General features: G+C 43.0%; 1 protein-coding gene across 1 annotated transcript in view; it reads left to right on the plus strand.

The window, feature by feature from the left end:
- LOC147894410 (uncharacterized) overlaps positions 1 to 10,758 on the plus strand; it is a 33,109-nt gene extending 22,351 nt beyond the window's left edge. Inside the window, exon 3 of the mRNA XM_087385145.1 lies at positions 10,033 to 10,758. Coding sequence (XP_087241271.1) covers positions 10,033 to 10,214 — 182 coding nt within the window. The 3' untranslated portion in view covers positions 10,215 to 10,758. The remainder of the gene's footprint in view (positions 1 to 10,032) is intronic.
- Positions 10,759 to 20,948: the final 10,190 nt, after the last annotated feature.

Here is a 20,948-nt window from a genome sequence, read left to right on the forward strand (position 1 = left end):
GATGAGCCTTAGGGAGATTGTCAAGATTCCAAAGTATTTGTTTGAGTTTGGGCAAGCATTTCTAAAGAATTTGTTACTAAAATTGAGCTTAAGGGGGCATGGAAAACTTGAGATAGTTGCACTCTGGGTTTAGTCCAATATATTAGTAATTATAAAGAAGCAGTACTTACGATTAAAGGCATTGATGAGTTTCGAAGGATAGGGGTTTTGTGAGAGGTCTAAAATACAATTACTCAAATTTATCCACTTTTGAAAAAAGAAGATTATGAAAAAGTTAAGCAACAAAATCTTTGCTTTAAATTACTTAACTAGTCTTTTCGTGGTATCTCTGAACTCTTTTTGTATGTCGGTTTCCATGTGTAATCTTGTACTACTGTGAGCCTTTTTGGGCTCAAGCATCTCAATGTATGAAGCAAGGTGCTAGCAAGATTGTCATGTAGTTTGGTTGCTGTAATCTCATTTGTAGCACTATGGAAGCTCATCTTTCCGCAAAAGTGTTGGAAATAGTGGGGTCACCTCCCATCTGTAAGGCCCCATATGAGGAGAGCAGAGGGGGTTTGAACCAGAGTCTGATGTGGCTGCCACATGCGAAGCACCTTGGCTGCCACGTGGGCAGTATACACACAAGGAATGCACATGGGGCTGCCACGTGGGCAGCACATGGGCTGCCATTCGGGAAGTACAAAGAGAGGAGTACCTGGCAGATGAAGGCTCTCCTGGAGGGCAGATATTGCTATGTTTCTTCTGGAGGGCAGATCTGGCACAAAATCGCCACGTGTCTGCCAACGGTTGGAGGGAGCTTGTTTGTGCAGGGAATCCAGCCAGAAACAGGGCGATGACCTGGCAAGTGATGTCAGCAGCTATACGGAGGTCGTCAGCAGCAGTACAAAGCTGTGTGGATATCATCCAAGGCCTGGCAATGGCCATAGTAGAGGCTGATTGCAGGCAAAACAGGAAGGAAAAAGTGGCGACTGTTTTGGAGAGGATATGGGCCTGGAAAAGGGCCAGATGCAGGTCGGTTTTAGGGCAGGACTCCCTGAGCCAGTGGCAACCCCTGCCATGTGGCCAGACAGGCCTGCAAACCCTCAAGAGATGTTTTCCTCACCAGTCGGTTGTTACAGACTGGGTGGGTCGGCTACTTTTAGGTCTATTGGTTGGCCATTTTGGAGGGCATCGGGCCCCTATAAAAGGAGGCCCTTGGGGTCTCATAACATTGTTGGAAAGGTCACCTCCCCATCTGTAAGCCCCCAAAGAGCATGGGGGAGGGAGACCTAGGGCAAGATCTGCCCAGAAAAGAAAAAGGAAAGTACTTGGACGCATCAAAGTTGCTGCAACACATGTCAAAACCATGGCAGATGCATACGTGGCATGGACCTGGCCTGGAAGAGGTAGATCTAGAGCAGCACAAGATGGCGGGGTATCCTAGGGTACAGGTGCACATGAGGCGAGCTGTTTGGCGAGGCTTTGTGGGCAGGCACATGGCCGGCAACATCCGTAAGAAATGGCGCACTGATGGTGGGAGTACAGCAGGAGGATTAAGGGCCGGGCATTGGCCCTTATATAGGGCTGGGAAGGCAGCCAACCAGCCGACCATCTGGTCCGTTGGTTAGGGCTGCAACCAACCAGGCCAGTCGTCCCATTTAGGGCTGGCTGGTCCGTCAGTTTGAAAGGGGTCTTTGCCCCTATTGAAAGAGGCATTTAGCAGCAGATTGCAGCAGGAGGAGGCCAGCCAGACATGCTTTCACAAGCCCCAGGAAGGTGTCTAGGACCTGCAGACAAAGAGCTTGGAAGAGGCTTCACCCTTGGCTGTCATCTTGGACAGCAAGGTGCAAGGATCACGGACGAAGAGTCTACATACACTCAAGGTGGAGTATTGTGTCCGTAGCTTTGGACGGAAATATATATTCTTTTGGTAGCTTCTGCATCTGGCTGGACCATTGTCTATTGATGAATCTGCACATTTATTTGAAACACATAAGTTTAAGAAGTTTGTGATTCCACTCACCACACACATTCTGTGAGCTCTTGGGCTATTCTATCAGTCTTCTGCTGTGCGTACCCTCTGTTGGTTGATTTCTAACAAGCATATTGTCTGGAGCAGCAGTTCCTCAGCAGACTGGAGCAGCAGGTCAGCACCTAAAGGGCCTACATTGAGGAGGTCTATAGGAGGTGGAAGAGTTACAGACAAATCTGAGTTAGGGCTGCACTAGGCTGACTCCAGGGCAGCAAGGGCATAGAGACCAAGTCTACAAAAGCTCGACGAGGAGCACACATGCTCAGGGATCTAGAAGTGCCACGGAGGCATAGGACAACACCTTCTGGCGAAAGGACAGAGGACCACGATTTGGTGGGACTCTGGAGTTCTTTTGTATTGTGTCCTTTTGGACGGAAATATATTTTGGTTGGCTCTATATCTCTTGTGGAGCATTGTCTACTTACTGGCTTGCACATATACGCATGTTTGTTGAGTGCACACAAGTCAAGAAGTTTTGGATTCCGTAGTTAAACACTTATGTGTGAATTCCTGAGATGCTCTATCAGTCTTCTATTGCAGGAGACCCTATGGTTGGCTCATTTCTAACATGTATCAGAGCCTTGATCGTAGGATTCACGGGAAGAGGAATTTGAAGGCAAGGACCTTACCTAAGGACTACCTTGATTCAGAGCTCAGGGGTCCTTCGACATCTAAGGGCTTGTGCCCTTGCGAGAAGGAGGGAGGCTGAGGTTCAAACAGACGCACGACACTCTTACTCTTTCTCCTTTTAGCTCATTGTCATGGCCCAGAGATATGCTATTCCTAGTTTTGGGGAGACAGACAAGTTGGATGGGAGCAATTACCCACTGTGAAAGATGAAGGTCAAGAGCCATTTTAGTGTTGAGGGAGGCACGGGAGATTGCGATGGGTAGAGAGTTGATGCCTCAACCCACCGTGACTCCAGCCATAGCAATTGTAGCATTGGTGATTGCACCAGCAGACCTGGTGTTTGTGAGAGCGTGGCAGACTCGTGATGCAGAGGCCTTGGCTATCGTTGTAGGCACCGCGGTAGATGTAGTGCTTCCTCCCATATAGATGATGCCCACTTCCTTCGAGGCCTGGACCACTTTCAAGGACATGTACGAGCTCAGCAACGAAGTGAGGATTTTGGACCTTACGGCATGAGCATGAGGAGGGGGATTCTGTATAAGATAATAGTACCAAGATGAAGGTGGTGAGGGATTAGTTGGCGACATTTGGTTACAGGACAAGTTCGACCAGGATGGCTAGGCTATTGCTTGGCGTGCTTCCTAGGAGCTACAGTGTTTTGTGACTACGACGATTGCAGGGCAGAGAGTGGTGTCAGTGACGTTCGTGGAGGTGGTGCCATTGCTTTTGCAGCAAGAAAGCTCGGGAGAAGAAATACGATGGAGCCAAGGATAAAGTTATAGCTGAGGACAGGAGCAAAGGCAAGGGTAAGGGTAAGCCAAGCCAAGTCTAATGATGGAGTGGACTCTTCGGATGAAGAAATTAAGAAGAAGACAAGAAAGAAATAAGTGCTTCTCTTGTGATGAGCCGGGACATTTTGCGAAGGATTGTAGAAAGAAGAAATTGAAAAGAAGGGGCCAGCTCAGAGTCAGAGGAGTCAAAGAGTACAGCTCATGTGGTGGTCATAGAAGAGCTTTTCTTGGTGACATTACTTGTGTTGCTGAGGTCAAGTATGCAGACCCCGGTGTTACGTTGAGGATGTCTGACATTGAGAGATGCTCAGATGAGGAGTCAGAAACCTTTGTGACGGTGCATGACAATGATGAGTGCTTGGAGCCATCTAGGTGCTCAGCTCGTATTACTAACACAAAGAAGGCTTCTTTAATAGGACCCGTGGACTTAGAGTCAGTGAGGGGGACATCACAAGAATACACACAGAAGCTGATGGTCCAGGTAATATGGAGTAATGCTTGGGATTTGAGGAGTCAGAAACCTTTGTGAAGGTGAAGGACAATGATGAGTGCTTGGAGCCATCTAGGTGCTCTGCTAGTATTACTGACACAGAGGAGGCTTCTTTAATAGGACTTGTGGACTCAGAGTTAGTGACTTAGAGGGGGACATCACAAGAATACACACGGAAGCTGATGGTCTAGGTAATATGGAGTAATGCTTGGGATTTGATTTCTCGAGTATGTTACTTGGTTGCAGCCTTGCTAGATGGAGGACGGGTTGAAACAGACCTTGAGAGCATGGTGCTTGGAAGACTCCGGGCTGCTCACCCATCGTGAGGGGGGACAGTTGGAGATTGTTGGTGCTTGGAGTGCTCGAGTTCAAAGGGGGGTACGTGACTGCAGCTGGTGGTGCCATTAGGTGCTGGTTTACTTGGATGGGACCAGACCTGGTGGAGCAGGAGCCACTGGATGAAAAGCCAGGAAGTGACATCGACACCAAAGTGTTCCGAAGGGCTTCGACACGGGAGCTACTGGAGTATCTTCGTTGGTGGGTTGGAATTGGACCACGATGTGTCGGTGAGAGGGGGTGTTGGAAATGGTGTGGTCACCTCCCCATCTGTAAGCCCCCATATGAGGAGAGCATGGGGGGGGGGTAACCAAAGTGTGATGTGGCTACCACATGGGCAGCACCTTGGCTGCCATGCAGGCAGCATACACATAGCGAAAGGAATGCACATGGGGCTGCCACATGGGCTGCCACGTGGGCAGCACAAGGAGTCGTCCCTGGTAGATGGAGGCTCTCTTGGAGGGCAGATCTGGCACGGAATCGCCACGTGTCTGCCAACGATTGGAGGGAGCTTGATTGTGCAAGGAATCCAGCCAGAAATGGGGTCATGACCTGGCAGGTGACATCAGCAGTTGTACGGAGGTCGTTAGCAGCAGTATGAAGCTGTGGATGCAACCAGGGCCTGGCAATGGCTACAGCAGAGGCTGATTGCAGGTGGAACAGGAAGGCAGAAGTGGCAACTGTTTTGGAGAGGCTATGGCCCTGAAAAAAGGCCAGATTCAGGTCAGTTTTAGGGCAGGACTGCCTGGGCCAGTGGCAGCCTGCGACATGGCCAGACAAGGCCTGCAAACCCTGAAGAGATGTGTCCCCAGCGGTCGGCAGACTTGGGTGGGTCGGCTGTTTTTTGGCCTAATCGGAGAGGTCTGCTCCTCAACAAGTGCTACCGTACATGCCTACAGGTCGGACTAAAGAGTCAAAAAGGAGAGAGAGAGAGAGAGAGAGAGAGAGAGAGAGAGAGAGAAAGAGAGAGAGAGAGAGATTAACGTTTGCTAGAGGCCTTGCGGGCCTATGAGACAGTGCAAACCCAAGAAGTACCTCATACAAGCCACTGAGGGCTGAAGCAAAGGGTTCATTAAGACCCTTGCCGAGAACTGAGAATTGAGAACCGAAAACTGAAAAACTGAAAAACTGAAAAACTGAAAGCAAAAGCTAACATGCTAACATGCTCAGCTAGTGAGCAAAGCAAAACACTAGAGTAGCAAAGTAATAGAAGAGTGTCAGGTGCTCAGGGCTAGCACTCCTAGTACGTGCTTAGGTTCCATATATCCAGGTAAACTGGTGGCACTCTGATGAGATGTGAGAAGCTCTCGTATCTGTCTGTCGAGCTGTCTCGCGACGTGGGGGAGGGCGTGGTCTCCTCGATCTCTGGATCCGATGGGCTACATCAAGGGTGATGCCTCGTCTCTGGCGGTTGCCTTTGAGAAGGGATGAGATAGGCCGGACTCTATCGTGCGTACTTTGGGCTCTCTCCGTGTCGTATGTGGAGTGTGTGTTACTCGTTTGTCCGCATCCTGGTGGACAGTCTTGCTACTGATCCATGATGCTCTCATCTCATCAAGCTCCTCTCCCTTAGCTACATTGGCAATTGACTCCAATGCATATAAGTCTGTGATCTGTTGATGGTGACCTGTGGCATCAGTCCATGCTGCTCTCTGGCCTGTCGCATCAGTGTGTCTCTCTGTCGGCGCATCTCAAGCAGGTAGAGCCTAACACAGACCTGATCATGGAAATGTATCAGCCGTGTGAGTGGACCAAAGCCATGCCCCTCCTGAAAGAGGCAGTGATATCGTCCTCGGATCTCATAGTAGACCGGATAGACACATAGAAAATGTTCCTTTGTCTCGATCTTCCCCATCTGGCATAGATTGCAAGTCCTCTGCTCTCTGGGTATGCCCTGCAGCTCTCCTTGTCTCAATCCGCAGCTGATGTGATGAGACTCTTACCTGACCAATGGCGATCCTTAGTGCATGTGAAACTCTCCTATCCTCAAGATACTGAGGTTTGATGACAAGACCGTGCTCTGAGACCCTCAAGAAGTGATCATGGTAGAACTAGAGCTTGGTGGAGAGATCCTCTCCTCCCCAAGCCCTAGGTGTATGGAGCTGGAGGAGGTCCAACCATATGATACAGTTGATCTCATCTCCAGGGATCATCTTGGGTGGTGCGTCCAGGCTGTACTAAAAGGGGGGAAGTTTGTCCATCTGAATGCCATGACTACCAAACCATGTGGATATCCGTGCGTACCATGCCGTATCAACACCACTCTCTGTTAGTCGCCTGGAGGACTCAAGTGCTAACCTCGGTAGTCTCCCCTGGGGTAAGGTCCAAACTTTGTGGAGGAATGCCACTGTCTGAAAGATGACATCAACTTGGAGAGGGGTCATGGCGAACTCTGCCTGTATAATCTGATGGGGGATTGAGGGTGTACTCTGAATCATCCTGGATCCCATAGTCACCTGCAATCTCTCAAATCTCTTCCACTCCGTCGTTGAAATATCACTCTCCCAAAAAGGTGCTGCGTACATGGTAGGCGGTCTCACCAGCGTGTCAAAGAGCCAGCCCTTCGTTGGGGGGTCTTGGAAGTGTGCCTGGAAGTATTGCCTCTCTAGTCAGGCTAGAGCACCCCGTCCTCGTGTGAGTCGTGCTGTACCTACATGGTGAAACCTTGTCCAGTGAACACTATCCCCAAATATGTGTAGGACTGCACTATCTCCAAGCCTCGCCACGGTATGTGAAACTATGATGACAGGACGCTGCTTGCAAGGTGTTGAAGACCATAACCTTGGTCTTCCCAAGGCTAACTGTCAAGTCTCTCTCCCTGCAGAACACCTCCAGATCCTCTAGATGTTTCTGCAGCCCTCCTGTTGAGGATGATATGAGGACTGTGTCATCGGCATGCAACAATATCTGCACCATCAGGTCAGCCAAGAGTGAACCCTCTCCGCCTAGTCGATCGACAAAAGAAGTTATCTCGTCAATATAGAGCCCAAAGGGAGTTGGTGATAGGAGACAGCCTTGCTTAACTCCGATGGTGCTCTCAATCCAGTCTGATAAGCCTCCTGGGACACGTATCCTCCCTTTGATAGACTCATATAGACTCGTGACCCCCAAATCATGATATCTGGGAGCCGTAACTCTTGTAACCTCTTGATCAAGCGAGAGCGTGGGACAGTTTCAAATGCCTTTTGAAATTTATGAGTGGTCTGCTCCGAGTGGGGGGGCGGCACAATAAAGTCATGTATCAGTGGGGCCAATTCCAGTGGACCGAGCAGGTAGTCTACCGTACTACTCCCCCCTCCATGTGGGAAACAGGTGAGTCCGCTAGATGATGGCCATCTTCGGAGACCGCTATATATGATCAAGTCATGTATAGCCCCCAGCTCGAGTAAATGTCTCCCATACGCTCACTGGTGCATCTGCATCTGTTGACTGCCTCACGATCCCCAACTCTGCTGCATCCATCTCCGGTACTATGAGGGAATCCTCATCGAAATCTAATAGGCCCACTTGTCTGTTCCTAGTATGTGCATTGAAGCCACCAAGGAGGAGAGTGTCCCCGTGTCTGGAGAACTCCGTGATATCATCACGAGTAGTCTTATATGGGCTGTGCCCATTAGTGGTTACGTCTCGTGCATAGGATGATGTGTTTGGGGGAAAGTAACATACTGCAATGAAAGTCGGCTGTGTGTCTGGTAACCGGACCCCAATCCACATGTGTCGTGCATGCTCCTCCTTTCGTATCATAGAAAGGAGTGGCCGCAGATGTGATCTGAAAAGAACAGCCACACCTCCGGATCCTCGTATCCCACTATCCCTACTCAATTCCTTCCTGTGGGCAGACTCCCATGTGTATCCTATCACTGTGGGTAGCCCTCTTTGGGCTCTCATGTGTCTCAGTGTAGAAGATCACATCTTTGCTATGGTTTGTCTCCAAGAACCCCCTTGGGTCGGAGCATAGGGTGCCATTACAATTCCACGCTGCCATCCTCAATTTGTTTTGCATACTCGCCCCATTGTTCAGACACAGTCCCCTTCTTCTGCTGCATCTTGTACTTCTTTTTCTACCCTCTCTCGAATGATCACCCAACCATCTCTGTAAACTGCCCATTTCCCCTCTTGTCTTGCAGCCATCACCCGCACTATTCCTTCCCTTCTGTGTTCCTGCTGTAGGAGTGTGAGATCTTCATCTAGAAAGATCTTAGTCCCCTTTAGTGCTGCCCGTTTACTCATAAAGGTGGATCTATTTGTGGCTGTTCGCAGATTTACAACCAGAGGTCTCGTTGGTGCATCTGTTTTACCCACTCTCCAGGCTGATTCACAAGTGAGGTTTACTCCCATCTTGTCAAAGATTATTTTGGCATCTGACATGGGGCTCTCACCTACCGTTAGGCCTCTGACCAGCACATTCAAACTCTTGCTGTCCTGCGTTGCTCTTCCTCAATTGTTTCAGAAATGAGTTCCCTTTTTTTTGGTGTAGTGTCTCTCTTGAGTACATCTTTCCATGCAAGCATATCAGCCTTCCCTTTCGTAATTTGTTGTGTGAACTCGGCGTGTTTCCCTTGTACCGTTGTTTGCAAAGCTGCCATTTCCTTCATGAGTTCTTCATTCTTTGATTTCAGCATATCAATGATCTTGTACCCTTCCTGTGATGTCCCCTTCGCATTCTTGAGCTGCTGCATTTGCTCTTCAATGGTGTTCAGCTCCTCGTTAAAAGGTGGCTGAAACTCCCCTTCTTCCCAATGGGCACTTGCCTTCAGTTTGTCATTCTCACTTTGGAGGGCATCAACATGGGCTCCCAATGTCTCAAATTTTTAGGTCAAATTACTGTTTTTTTCACCCAAAGCACGAGTAATGTCCTGCATCATTTTACCTTTCTCACATGTCCATTTGTTTTGCATCTCCTCTTGCCATTTCTTCATTTCATCTTGCATTTGGGCTCGAAGGTTTGAGATCTCATCTTCTCTAGTCTCTCTCAGCTTCTTGCGTAGGCCTTCAATTTCTGTCCCCTACATCTTGCATATTTCCTGTAGTGTTGATATGCAAGCCTTGGCGCTCGGGTCTTCTATTTTCTCCGCCTTCGTCCAGATGAGGCTATACTTCTGGTCCTTGTCACCCCTTGTTTTCTAGCCGGGTGAGCTCTCCTTTGTCCCCATAGTGTCACCACTTCTTGATCTGATAGTCTTCAGATAGTCTTCTTGGCATAGATTAGATTACGAGGGCTGAGGGGGGGGCTGGCTACCATGCTCAACCTTGGTGTTTTGCAGCCCAAGGCTGCTTCGCAAGCAGCAACGCTGCTATGGGCCTCCATGGCGGGCAATGGCGGGCCGTGGCGGGCAACGGAGCATCAATGGTGAGACGGGGAAGAAGTGTAGCAATGGCGAGGAGGAGCAAGCAAGCGGGAGCGGGGAGGGAGCTAGTAAGCGGCGCGGGGAAGGGAGCAGCGCGACAGCATGAGGGGGGTGTGCAAGCAGCAGAGGAGCAAACGGGGGGGGGGGGGGGGAAGAGGGCGAGAGCAGGCAGGCTGGCTGGGCGAGCAGGTTGGAGGCAAGCAGGGCTAGAGAGGCGGGGAGCTGAGGCATGGCGGAGAGTTGGAGCATGGCGGGGAGCTGGAGCTGGAGCGTGGTGCGGCGGGGCAGCAGGGTGTGATGCGGCGTGGTGAGGAGGAACAGCAGGGCACAGAGAGAGAGAGAGAGAGAGAGAGAGAGAGAGAGAGAGAGAGAGAGAGAGAGATGTTTTCGAACTCATTTGCTGGTATTTGTCTGCTATTACAGGAGGTAGAATTAAAAGAGGTCTGGCGTATATTCCATTTTCGTGTCTTCATGCACGTGATATTGTTGTGGATGTAAGGAATTTGGATATCGGTGACAAAGTATTGATGGAGGACCTTAATTTAGACCTGGAGCAGCTAACATCAAAATTAGATCCTTTGACTCTCATTTGTAAAGTGGAGTGATAACTTAAATGTTGTTGTTTGCCCATACATGCAGAGCAGGGTTTTGTCGTTCCATCTCGTGTTCTCCTTCGCTTTGTGGGCCACTCTGTGTTTCTATCTCCTGCAATGAGATGAGGAGACTAGAGAAAACAGATTACTGTTGAATTTTCCTGCTTGTGAGAGAGACAGGTGGTCTGTTCTGTGCTGAGAGCTGATCTGATTTGAGTCCTGGTCCAGCATACCTCTTGTTGCAGTCTCCCCAATACAGAGAAGTAATGGTCCTAGTAATTGAACTCTATACTGTCATATGTCCATACACATTCTGCTTTTCATGCGACCTTCCTCTGTGTTGCTGTCTCCTGCAATGAGATGAGAAAATATGGACAAGAGAATACTGCTGGATGTTGCTTCTTTTGGGGAGGCAATATTTCTTGTGTCCCCAAGGTCTTTCTGCATTGGATCATTCGGATCTTAAAAAGATCTGGCATAAGTCTTGTGCCTCCAAAATTTTCTGCATTTAGTTTTTTGGAAGTTGGACAATATTGATGAAGGACCTTAGAATAGGTTTGGTTCAAATGCTAATTACATTGTTTAACTGTATTTTGTAAAGTACAGAGCAGGGCTGATAATAATCAAAGTCCAAAAGATTTCCAAGCGGAACAAACAAATTCAAGGATTAACTTTTTTTACACAAGGACGAATTTATTTGGAGAATGTAATTTTAGACACCAGATTTGCAAAAAACTAAGGATGAAGAAATGAATGCTTTACATAGAAACAATAATGAAGAATTGTGTGATCTTGGCTCCAAATAAGATATGAATTAAATGGGTTAACAAAGACGAGCATGGAAAAATTGCAAGGTACAAGGCCACCATAGTACCAATAAGTTTTTCTCAGCAATATGGACAAGATCATGAAGAAACCTCGATTGCGAAAATGGATTCTATAAGGATTTCAGTTCCTTTGGTAATAATCAACAAATAGAACTTTTATCGAGTTGATGTTCAAACTTAATTTCTCAATAAGAATCTTGATGAAGAGGTTGATGTGCATCGGCATAGGAAAACAAAAGACAAAGATGAGGGTTTGTAGATTGAAGTAGAGCTTATATGGATTAAAACAAGCACCAAAGCGTAGGGACAACAAGATAGACGAGCATTTTGCGAATTTGGGGAAAATAGAGAGCTATGTAGATTATACTTTTTGCTACAAAGTACAAACTGAGCATATCGTATTGTACCTTTGTAATCGATCTCATAGTGACAAGCAACATGGAGGATTAGATTATGAAGTTGAAAGTATTCATTTTTGTTTTGTTATCAAATTTGTAGAGTTTTAAAATCAACCTTCATTAAGCAACCTAAATATGTTACGATGCTCAGGATTGCAAATTCCTTATGACATCTATGGAACAAAATATCAAATTGACAAAAGAAGAAGATAAGCTACATTGAGTGAAAGATATTGCAGATAGCTTGTGAGTTCATGTATTTACTCAACGATTATCAGACCAAGTATTTGGTAATGACATTGATAGAGGTTTTCAAATTCCTCTCAATTTGTACTAATGTGTGTTGATGACATGTGTTGTGATCTTTACTAGCTTCCTATTTGTTGCTGGCATTAGTTGTGGTCTTAAAGCACATTCCTTAGGATTCGTTAGGTGAGTACGTCCTATTAGATATCTACTTCAAGAAAGACAACACACCCAACAAGATCCTAGAGTACATAGGTGTTGTTGATGACATTTGTTGTGCTCTTAAAGCACATTCTTAAGGATTTGTTAGGTGAATACTTAGGTGATCATATTAAATATCTACTTCAAGCAATACAACACACCCAACAAGCTTTGAGAGTACACTTTTACAATCCATTGGTGAAAACAGGAAGTTATTAGAGCACACCAAATGTCATCATCACATAGCACCAAGGCGAAGAGACAAGAATATTTAAATAGACAACCAGCTTCAATCTCTTAAAGATGTCATAAAAGCATATATGTGGAATTAAAGTTGGAAAACAGGCTTGCACAAGGTTAGGGGAAAAAAGCAATGAAGCATGATGTGAGCAAAGCAAGAACATGCATGTAAAGTTGGAAATAAATTTTCTAGAAAGTTAAGCAATCAAGCAATAGTAACTTTCGAAACTTTGCCACATTAAACAAACTCAAAAGTTTCTAGTACCATTGTCTTAAGGGCAAAGCATATATTAAGGTTGCATGCAAGTTGCAACATTGCTTTAGCAAGCATTGGCATCTCCTCTCTTCTCTTGCCATTGCTTTTCTCGCGAGCCACCCTCTTGCTTTAGTAAGTATCCACAATGCCCAATTGTTCCTTTATCCAAAGTTTGTTTGTAACAACAATTTGACCTTCAAATTGACCAACCTCTAGTAGGAAGACAGAGAAGGTAAAGGAAATTCGTACGCTATATAACTTTTGTCATGTTGAAACAATACATTTTAAAGAGGATGTTAAGGTTGGTTCAAATGTTAAGGTAATTCATGTTTTTCTATTGCTTTCATTACAAAGCAATAAAAAACCTCCTTGCAAAGCATAAAATTGTAGTAATTCATGCGGATCATAGGCACATTATGTGGGATTGCTTGGCAGTGTGAAAAGTATGGTGTGGAGTGATACTTTGGTTGGACGGTTTTTAGATTCATGTGAAGGTAACATGGATCTTAGGAGATAAGGGATCCCTTAATGATGTAATTCATGAAGTATGGCAACTAATTAGATCCTTTGCACATGTATGGGATCCAAGTGGGAGAAACTGGTACACAACACCTTAACACGGACGTATGGTTTGAGTAATTGAAACATGAATCACAACTCTAACACATATAATAGCACCAAAAATCGAATATGCACGAAAACTCATGAAAAGACAAGAGGCAATCACTGGGTACAATCTCCTCCCTCGAGGTGTGTGGCTCGTGATCCCACACCAAGAGTATTGATAATATTTCAATAAGAACATGAGCCATTGATACAAAGTCATGTATTCATCTCTTGAACATTTCTTTTTTCATACTTTTCTCTTGAGCATCCTTTTACCTTACTTTTCTCTTTGTCACTCCTTTTGTCACGTACTCATCCAAAATTACATGCCAAAAGTGGAAGGCTTTGAAGCACTCTCCCTTATCCAAAAATGTAATGACCCTTGGCCATTTAATACATTACATAGCACTAGCACAAAACCATGGCATTTAGCTATTATTCCCTTGAGCATGTTTACTCCCATCCGTCCATGTCATTTCCTATACTCAATAAACCAATCCACCTTTAGTCAAATAAGTAGCGCAATGATATATATCAAATGATTAGCCAATCATGCTAAGTAACGGTCTTTACAAACGACTATCCATTAATGTGAGTGTTTCTAAATGGCATCACCCATGATAGTTATTAATGGCACACGTTTAGTTAGGCGTCCTTGACTAAACCCAAGTATTAAATAGAACCCCCACCACGTCTGGTGCAATCCTATAAATACTTTTATATCATTTCGAACAAGAGCTTTGAGAAATACTTTCTCGTAACATTCCCTCTTGCTTAAGGTGCAACTGACCTCAGTTGTGATTTTGTTTATATGAGTTAAGGATATCAGGATGGTCTCGGAAAAACTACTTAGGGAACCACTGTGCATTTTCTTTTGGATGATTTTTAGACTTCAATAAATAGGAGTTATAAGTCTTTCCTTTGCGCGTTGTTCTTTGCTGATCATCTAGAATACAATCAGGCTCAAGAACTTCAACTTCATCCACAATTAAAGGTGGCTCTTCATAAACATGGTGCGTTGGTAAATTTCCTTTAAAAGGTTTCAAGAGATGAATGTGAAAGGCGTTATGAATCTTCCAATGATTGGGCAAGTTCAGACGATAAGTCAAATCATTTACCTTCGAGATAACCTTGAAAGGTCCATAAAACCTTGGTGCTAATTTCACTGCAGGGCATTTATCAACACTCTTTAAACGCCTCTTTTCAATTCATAGAAGAACAAAATCTCCTTCTTTATACATCATATGTTGTCTTTTCTTGTTTGCTTGTTTAGTATACTTTTCTTGATGGCTTCAGTCACTTCTCATGATTTGATCATAATTTCTTGTAAAATCATCAGCAGCTTCACTCTTTTGACTAATTCTTGTTATTGGAATCGGTAATAACTTTCTGTATATTATTTTGAATGGAGCTCTTCTTGTAGTAGAATAGATTATGTTGTTATAAGCAAATTGCAATAAATGCAAATACTTATCCCAATTCCTACCTTGAGAATCAACATATATCTGCTGCATATCCAAGATAGTATTATTGGTTACCTCCGTTTGTCCATTTGCCTCAGGATGGAAAGCTGAAGTAAAATCCACTTTAGTGCCAAGATTTTCAAAAAAAAGTACTCCAAAAGGCACTACAAAACTTGGAATCTCGATCTGATACTATAAACTTTGGTGATCCATGATGTGCGAAAACATACTTCAAATACATGTGTGCCACTTATGGTGTAGAAAATGTCTTTTTGCAAGACAAGAAATATGCTTGCTTGCTAAAGCGATCCATAATTGTCCAGATCATGTTATTATGATTAAAAGTCAAGGGAAATCCAGTAATAAAATCCATGGATATTTGTTCCCAGGACTGTGAAGGAATAGGCAAAGGCATTAATAGTCCTAGTGTTTTTCCCTTGAAGCTTTTGATCTTCTGACAAATCAAACACTCAGCAACATACTTAGAAATATCTTTCTTCATCAAATGCCAATGAAATTCTTTTACAATACTTTGATAAGTTGCAGTCACCCCTCGATGTCCCACATAAGGAGGTTGATGCATTTCCTCCATTACTTGTAATCTAAATGGATTGGTGACGCAAAGCCTTTTCTCATAAAAGAGATATCCATCATTACCTGAATAGCTAGATATAGTTCTCCAATTGTTTTGTTCAAGCTTAGTCCATATATCAGAGAAGTCCGAGTCATCGTGATGAGAAATTTTCATTGCCTCGAATGGTGCATTTCAATTACTGAGATGTTGATTTTTGGTCTTCAACTTTATGCATTTGCAACCGTATTTTCTTTACCGGGATGATTTGAATCATTGGCTGAAAACTTTGATTAAAAGAAGCCCATTTGATATGTCTATAAAAAATCAATGGTTGCGTCAAAGATGCTTAATGCTTTGTTGATCAGTCATGATCAAGAATTCTGAGCCCATTAAATAATGCTTCCAAATCCTTAGGGCATGTACAACTGCTATCAATTCTTTGTCATAGGTACTATAATTGAACTCTGCTAGCTTAACATTTCTACTTTCAAATGCTATTGGATGATTGTCTTGCATAAGCATAGCTCTAATCCCAGTTTCACTTGCATCAGTTATACGACAACAAAGAAAGGTCGGTGGAAGTCCAAATGAACTTTGTAGTTTTCTTTAGGAGATAGGTTAGTGGATTTGCTAAGAAAGCGAAGTTCCTAACGAATTTCCTTTAGTAGCTACATAAGCCTAAAAATGATCTTAGCTCATGTATATCTTTAGGCTTTGGCCATGTTTCAATACATTCCACTTTCTTTGGGTCTACTTGAATACCTTGACTTGAAACGATATGACCCAAGTATTCAATGCGATCTTGAAAGAATAGACTCTTCTCAAAATTGATGTACAATTGATTTTCTTTTAAAAGAGAAAAAGTCAATCTCAAATGTTCCTTGTGATCTTCAGTATTCTTGCTAAAAATCAATATGTCATTAAAGAATACCCCTACACAATCTTGATGCTTTAGAAAGATTCGGTTCATCATTCTACTAAAAGTAGCTGGAGTGTTGGTCAAACCAAATGGCATAACCAAAATCTCATAATGACCCGTTTGCATTCTAAAAGCAGTTTTGTAAACATCTTCTTCCGTCTCATTTTTACTTGATGATAACCAGATTTAAGATCAATCTTGCTAAAGACTAGCTCCTCTCAACTTTTCAAGTAAATCATCTACTCTTGGAATTGGATACCGATTCTTGACAGTGAGTTTATTAAGTGCTCTATAATCCACACACATCCTAAATGTGCCATTTTTCTTTTTCATCAAAAGGATTGGAGCACCATACGGGGAGCTACTTGGTCTAATCAACTTTCTTTCCATCAATTCTTTTATTTGTCTTTGAATCTCTTTTTGTTCTAAGATGTTTACTCGATATGGAGCTCTACAAGGAGGTGAATTTCCAGGCAAAATCTCTATGCGATGATCTTTAGGTCTAGACTTGGGTAAACGTGGGGTAATTCATCCAAGAAACAATCCAAAAATTGTGAGATAAATCTTTAAAATCGTCATTCGTTTTAATTTGCATGGCGGTAATCGAATTAACCAAAACTAAAAATGATTTTTCACCTTTCATAAAAGCCCTTTTTGCTTGTGTGAGATTCAACAAAGGATTCATTTCATTCTTTATTTGTCTCTTTAAACAAATTCTTTTATCCTTGTGTGTGATCCACATTTGGTGAGTGTTATAGTCAACATCAGGATTAAATTGATATCGCCACGGCAAAATTATATCTTTTCCACTTAGAGGGGCCACTAAGAAATTTCTCTTTTCTTTGTATGGATCAATCGGGAGTTCCAAATCTTTCACTTCATTCAAACAATTAGTAAGAGCAGCTTTAACCTTATATTGTGTTGGTGAAACTTTAAGATTCATTGCTTTTACTAAACGTCTAGAAATGAAATCGTGTGTACTTCCATCATCATGTAGAATAACAATAGAGCTTCACGGCTTCTGAATGTTGTCAAATATGACGTTGCTGGAGTAGAAGAGCCTCCAAAAATCAGCTTGGGAAAGCTATCCATATGCTCAAGATATGAGGGAAATAGTGCAGAAATAAGAGAGGTAAAAGAGGGCTAGAGGCTTGATAAGTTGTTTAAGGGCTTTGATAGCTTATCAGACAAGCTCTCATCCTCTTATCACAAAGAAATTGCACTTATTATCTTCTTCAACAATTTGTGAGCTTTTCTCCCTTGATAAGCATTTTTGAACTTGCTCATCTGCTCCATCATAGCTCAAACGGACCAACGGAATGCATTCAGAGGGTCTGAAAACCCTATAGCCGACTCTGGAAGCCAATTCATCGCCAAAATTTTAAGCCATGATCTCTCTCTTCTTCGTGTGGCCATGAGTTGCAGGAAGAGTAACCAACATAATTTTTTAAATCTGAATCCTTCTTTGTTGATTGGAGAGGCTTGGAAAGAAGCTTTGTAGGGCCTATGCACTAGAGCAAAAGATAGAGAGGAATGGCGAAGCAAGAGAAGAAGGGCGGCTCGTCGGCACGGCATCACGAACAGAGATGAAATTCTCTGTTTTTTCTTGAGAGGAAAGAGAGACTTTAATCAAAGACTTAAGTTTCAAAAAATTTGACTTACATTTACCACTCTCCCAAGTACATTTGGAGCTCCCTTTTCAAAATCTGAGTCGACAAATCCTTCAGCTCTCTTCCCAACAATTCTTTGGAGAAGTACCTCTCAATCTTAGGTCCTCGTGGAGCGTAGCAAGACCTCTGATAATAATAGCATAAAAAATCGAATATGCATAGAAACTCATGAAAAGACAAGAGGCAATCATTGGGTACAATCTCCTCCCTCAAGGTGTGTGGCTCGTGATCGCACACCAAGAGTATTTATAATATTTCAATAAGAACTTGAGCCATTGGTACAAAGTCACATATTCATCCCTTGAATATTCCCTTTTCCATACTTTTCTCTAGAGCATCCTTTTACCTTACTTTTCTCTTTGTCACTCCTTTTCTCACGTACTCATCCAAAATTACATGCCAAAAGTGGAAGGCTTTTAAGCACTCTTCCTTATCCAATAATGTAATCACCCTTGGCCATTTTCAATACATAGCACTAGCACAAAACCATGGCATTTAGCCTTTATTCCCTTAAGCATGTTTACTCCCATCCGTCCATGTCATTTCCTGTACTCAATAAACCAATCAACCAGCACAATGATATACATACAATGATTAGCCAATCATGCTAAGTAATGGTCTCTACAAACGACTATCCACCATTAATGTGAGTATTTCTAAATGGCATCACCCATGATACTTATTAATGGCACACGTTTAGTTAGGTGCCCCTGACTAAACCCAAGTATTAAATAGAACCCTTGTCACGTCTGGTACGATCCTATAAATACTTTTAAGTAATTTCAAACAAGAGCTTTGAGAAATACTTTCTCGTAATAGTAATGCAAAGGTAGCTTTTATGTCCATGGATTTGAATGGTAAAGAGCGATTGGTCTACAAGCTGTCTATTTTATGAGGAGAAGGGCTACAGAGGATTTGTATGGAGGAATGTCAAGTCACTCTCAAGGGTCGGTTGGGGGACATCAAGCAAAATAACGGAGTGGTAACTACTATGAGCAACGGAAATTTCATGCTCCGTGGGACAAGATAGTGATATGGGCTTATAGGATTAAGAAGGTGTGGAAAGCCACCCAATGCTATGGAGGGTACTTATTGGAAAACTCCTAGTGAGGGCAAGGATAGCCAAATGGAACTCAAGAGTTCTTGTAACTTGTCCCTTGTTTAATTTTTGTCGCGAGACACATCTACATTTGCCATGGGACTATTCATTCACGCGCCAAATATGGAGCAATCTAATCAGAAGACTAAACAAATCCCAAATTCAGATAAAAGTTGAATGGAAAATGGCTCTTTTGGGAGATAGAGGCTCACTGTCGGATATGGTTTATGGTGAGAGGGATCATGATAATGCAAAGTTGGAATTTCTGTACAATGTGATTTTTCAAAGACCCCATAGTAGGACAGTATTGGAAGTGGTTATCTTCGAGGAGATAAAGAGAACTCTTCATTTTTGGGGGAAGGAAAATGAGTCTTTTATTACCAGTTGTGTTTGGGGGTAGACCTTGTCTTTTTGTAAATTTTACAGAGTTTTCCCCTTGTTTTTTTCCTGTTAATATACTTTCATCTTTTCTACCAAAAAAAAAAACTAATTAGAGGCTCGGTTATGTGGTATATATGAACTTATAGAAACAAAGTTGTATTTCAAAAAGCTCCACTTGATGGTTTAGATGTCCAACTATATTATGGCAGGAAGCATGAGAGTATCGAGCATTAGCCTTACTAGTTGAGTAGATATTGACTAAAGAGGCAGTAATTTTCACATTTTTAATTTTCTTTTCTATCAATACAACTTTGACTCTTTTCTCTAGGGAAAAAAAAGGCTCCTTCCAAAGCCTAAGATTGTAGTAATCCATGTTCAAGTGGCGTGCCTTGAAATAGAAACAAGAAAAAAAGGAGGAAAAGGTGGAGATCACATCCCCACAACCAATCAAAAAAAACCTCAACGATTTTTTTTTTCAATTTTTAGCTTTCTCAAAACAAACGGGTCACTATACCCTATCTCCCTTGGGGTAGGCCAAAAAGCCCCCTCCAAAGCCCAAAATGGTATTGATTCATGCTATTTTATTGCTTGCATAGCATTGTCTTGATGATGCTACTTGCATAGCATTCCTCTCCTACCAAATTTAATTAATTAATTAGTTTTGGTGCATGGAGGCTTAATTAAGCTATGTTTATCCATGGCTTCGTTTATTTTTACTTTAAAAAACCTATGTTTTTGTATGGCTTGGGCTTCCCCAAACATTCAAGAACCCAAAACCAAGATTCAAACCAGAACCTCCTTTTTCCCAAGTGTGACCCTACCACTAGGCTATTAAGTAATAGTATTATGCCTCTGTCTTTAAAAAAAAAAGGATGTCATATATTAATTAAAAAAAGGGGGTCGGTCAGCCCTATAAAAATTGGTCCTCAGCAAGCGAGGGTAAAACCCGAGGCCCATGCTATGGACAACTCGCCTAAACTACCCACAGGTTCCTAGCTACATCAAGGATAGCTTGGCCTTTGTCTTTATAATAGTATAACAAGGGTGCATGTATGCACGAAAGCACTTGGCTCCAACTTGTGGGTTTTACAGGTCTTTAGACATTGTCGATTGTTTAGTAAGAAATAATAAAAAGAAATGCTTTGAGGACTCGCAAGATCCATTAGGCTTTGCCAAGGTTCTATAGTTATTTGCATGCCCTTACACTAACTGCAAAGCCATTGCCTTCTTTATTAAAAAACTATGATTTGAAACTGAAAGGTAAATGGACATTATTTTTCCTCGAAGGTTTCACAAATGATACCTGTAAAGTTTTGATGCCAACTTTTGGGGGTTTTTTTGGCTTTATTTTTTTAAACAGATCCAGTAGACGACAATCTTTTCATCAATAGGCATAAAGCCCTTTCAACATAAAAAATGATTTTAAAAAATAGGCGAACTTGTTTTTCTGGCAAATGGCCTTTTGGATAGCAATTTTTTTTTCCAAGCAACGGCTTCAATAATTAACAGGTGAATTGGCTTTAGCGCCTTGCTCACAAATGAACACGTGAGATGTGGATAAGTGACTAGAAAGCTTGAAGCGATTTGAAGACTTGTAGCTAGAGGAAGCCAAGGCAATTGTTCTAGGGAAAGCTCAAGCATGGAAGGAGAGTGGAGCCCCTGAATTGATTTATAGCCATGTTGGAGGGGGGTAAAAAGCACACACAACAGCCACACACGAGCTAAAAGTTGAAAAGCCAACAACCATCTAAAAGTAGAGGTTAAGAATTTTAGAAATTCCTAATAAAAATTCCTAAAAAACTAAGAATTATCACAAAACTCCCACTCAACTCAATCCTAAAGCACTGAATTTAGAAATTCCTAATA

The sequence above is a fragment of the Dipteris shenzhenensis genome, chromosome 14, assembly GCF_047967505.1.
Source record: "Dipteris shenzhenensis isolate YYH24624 ecotype China chromosome 14, Dip_SZ_1.0, whole genome shotgun sequence".
Classification (NCBI taxonomy): Eukaryota; Viridiplantae; Streptophyta; class Polypodiopsida; order Gleicheniales; family Dipteridaceae; genus Dipteris; species Dipteris shenzhenensis.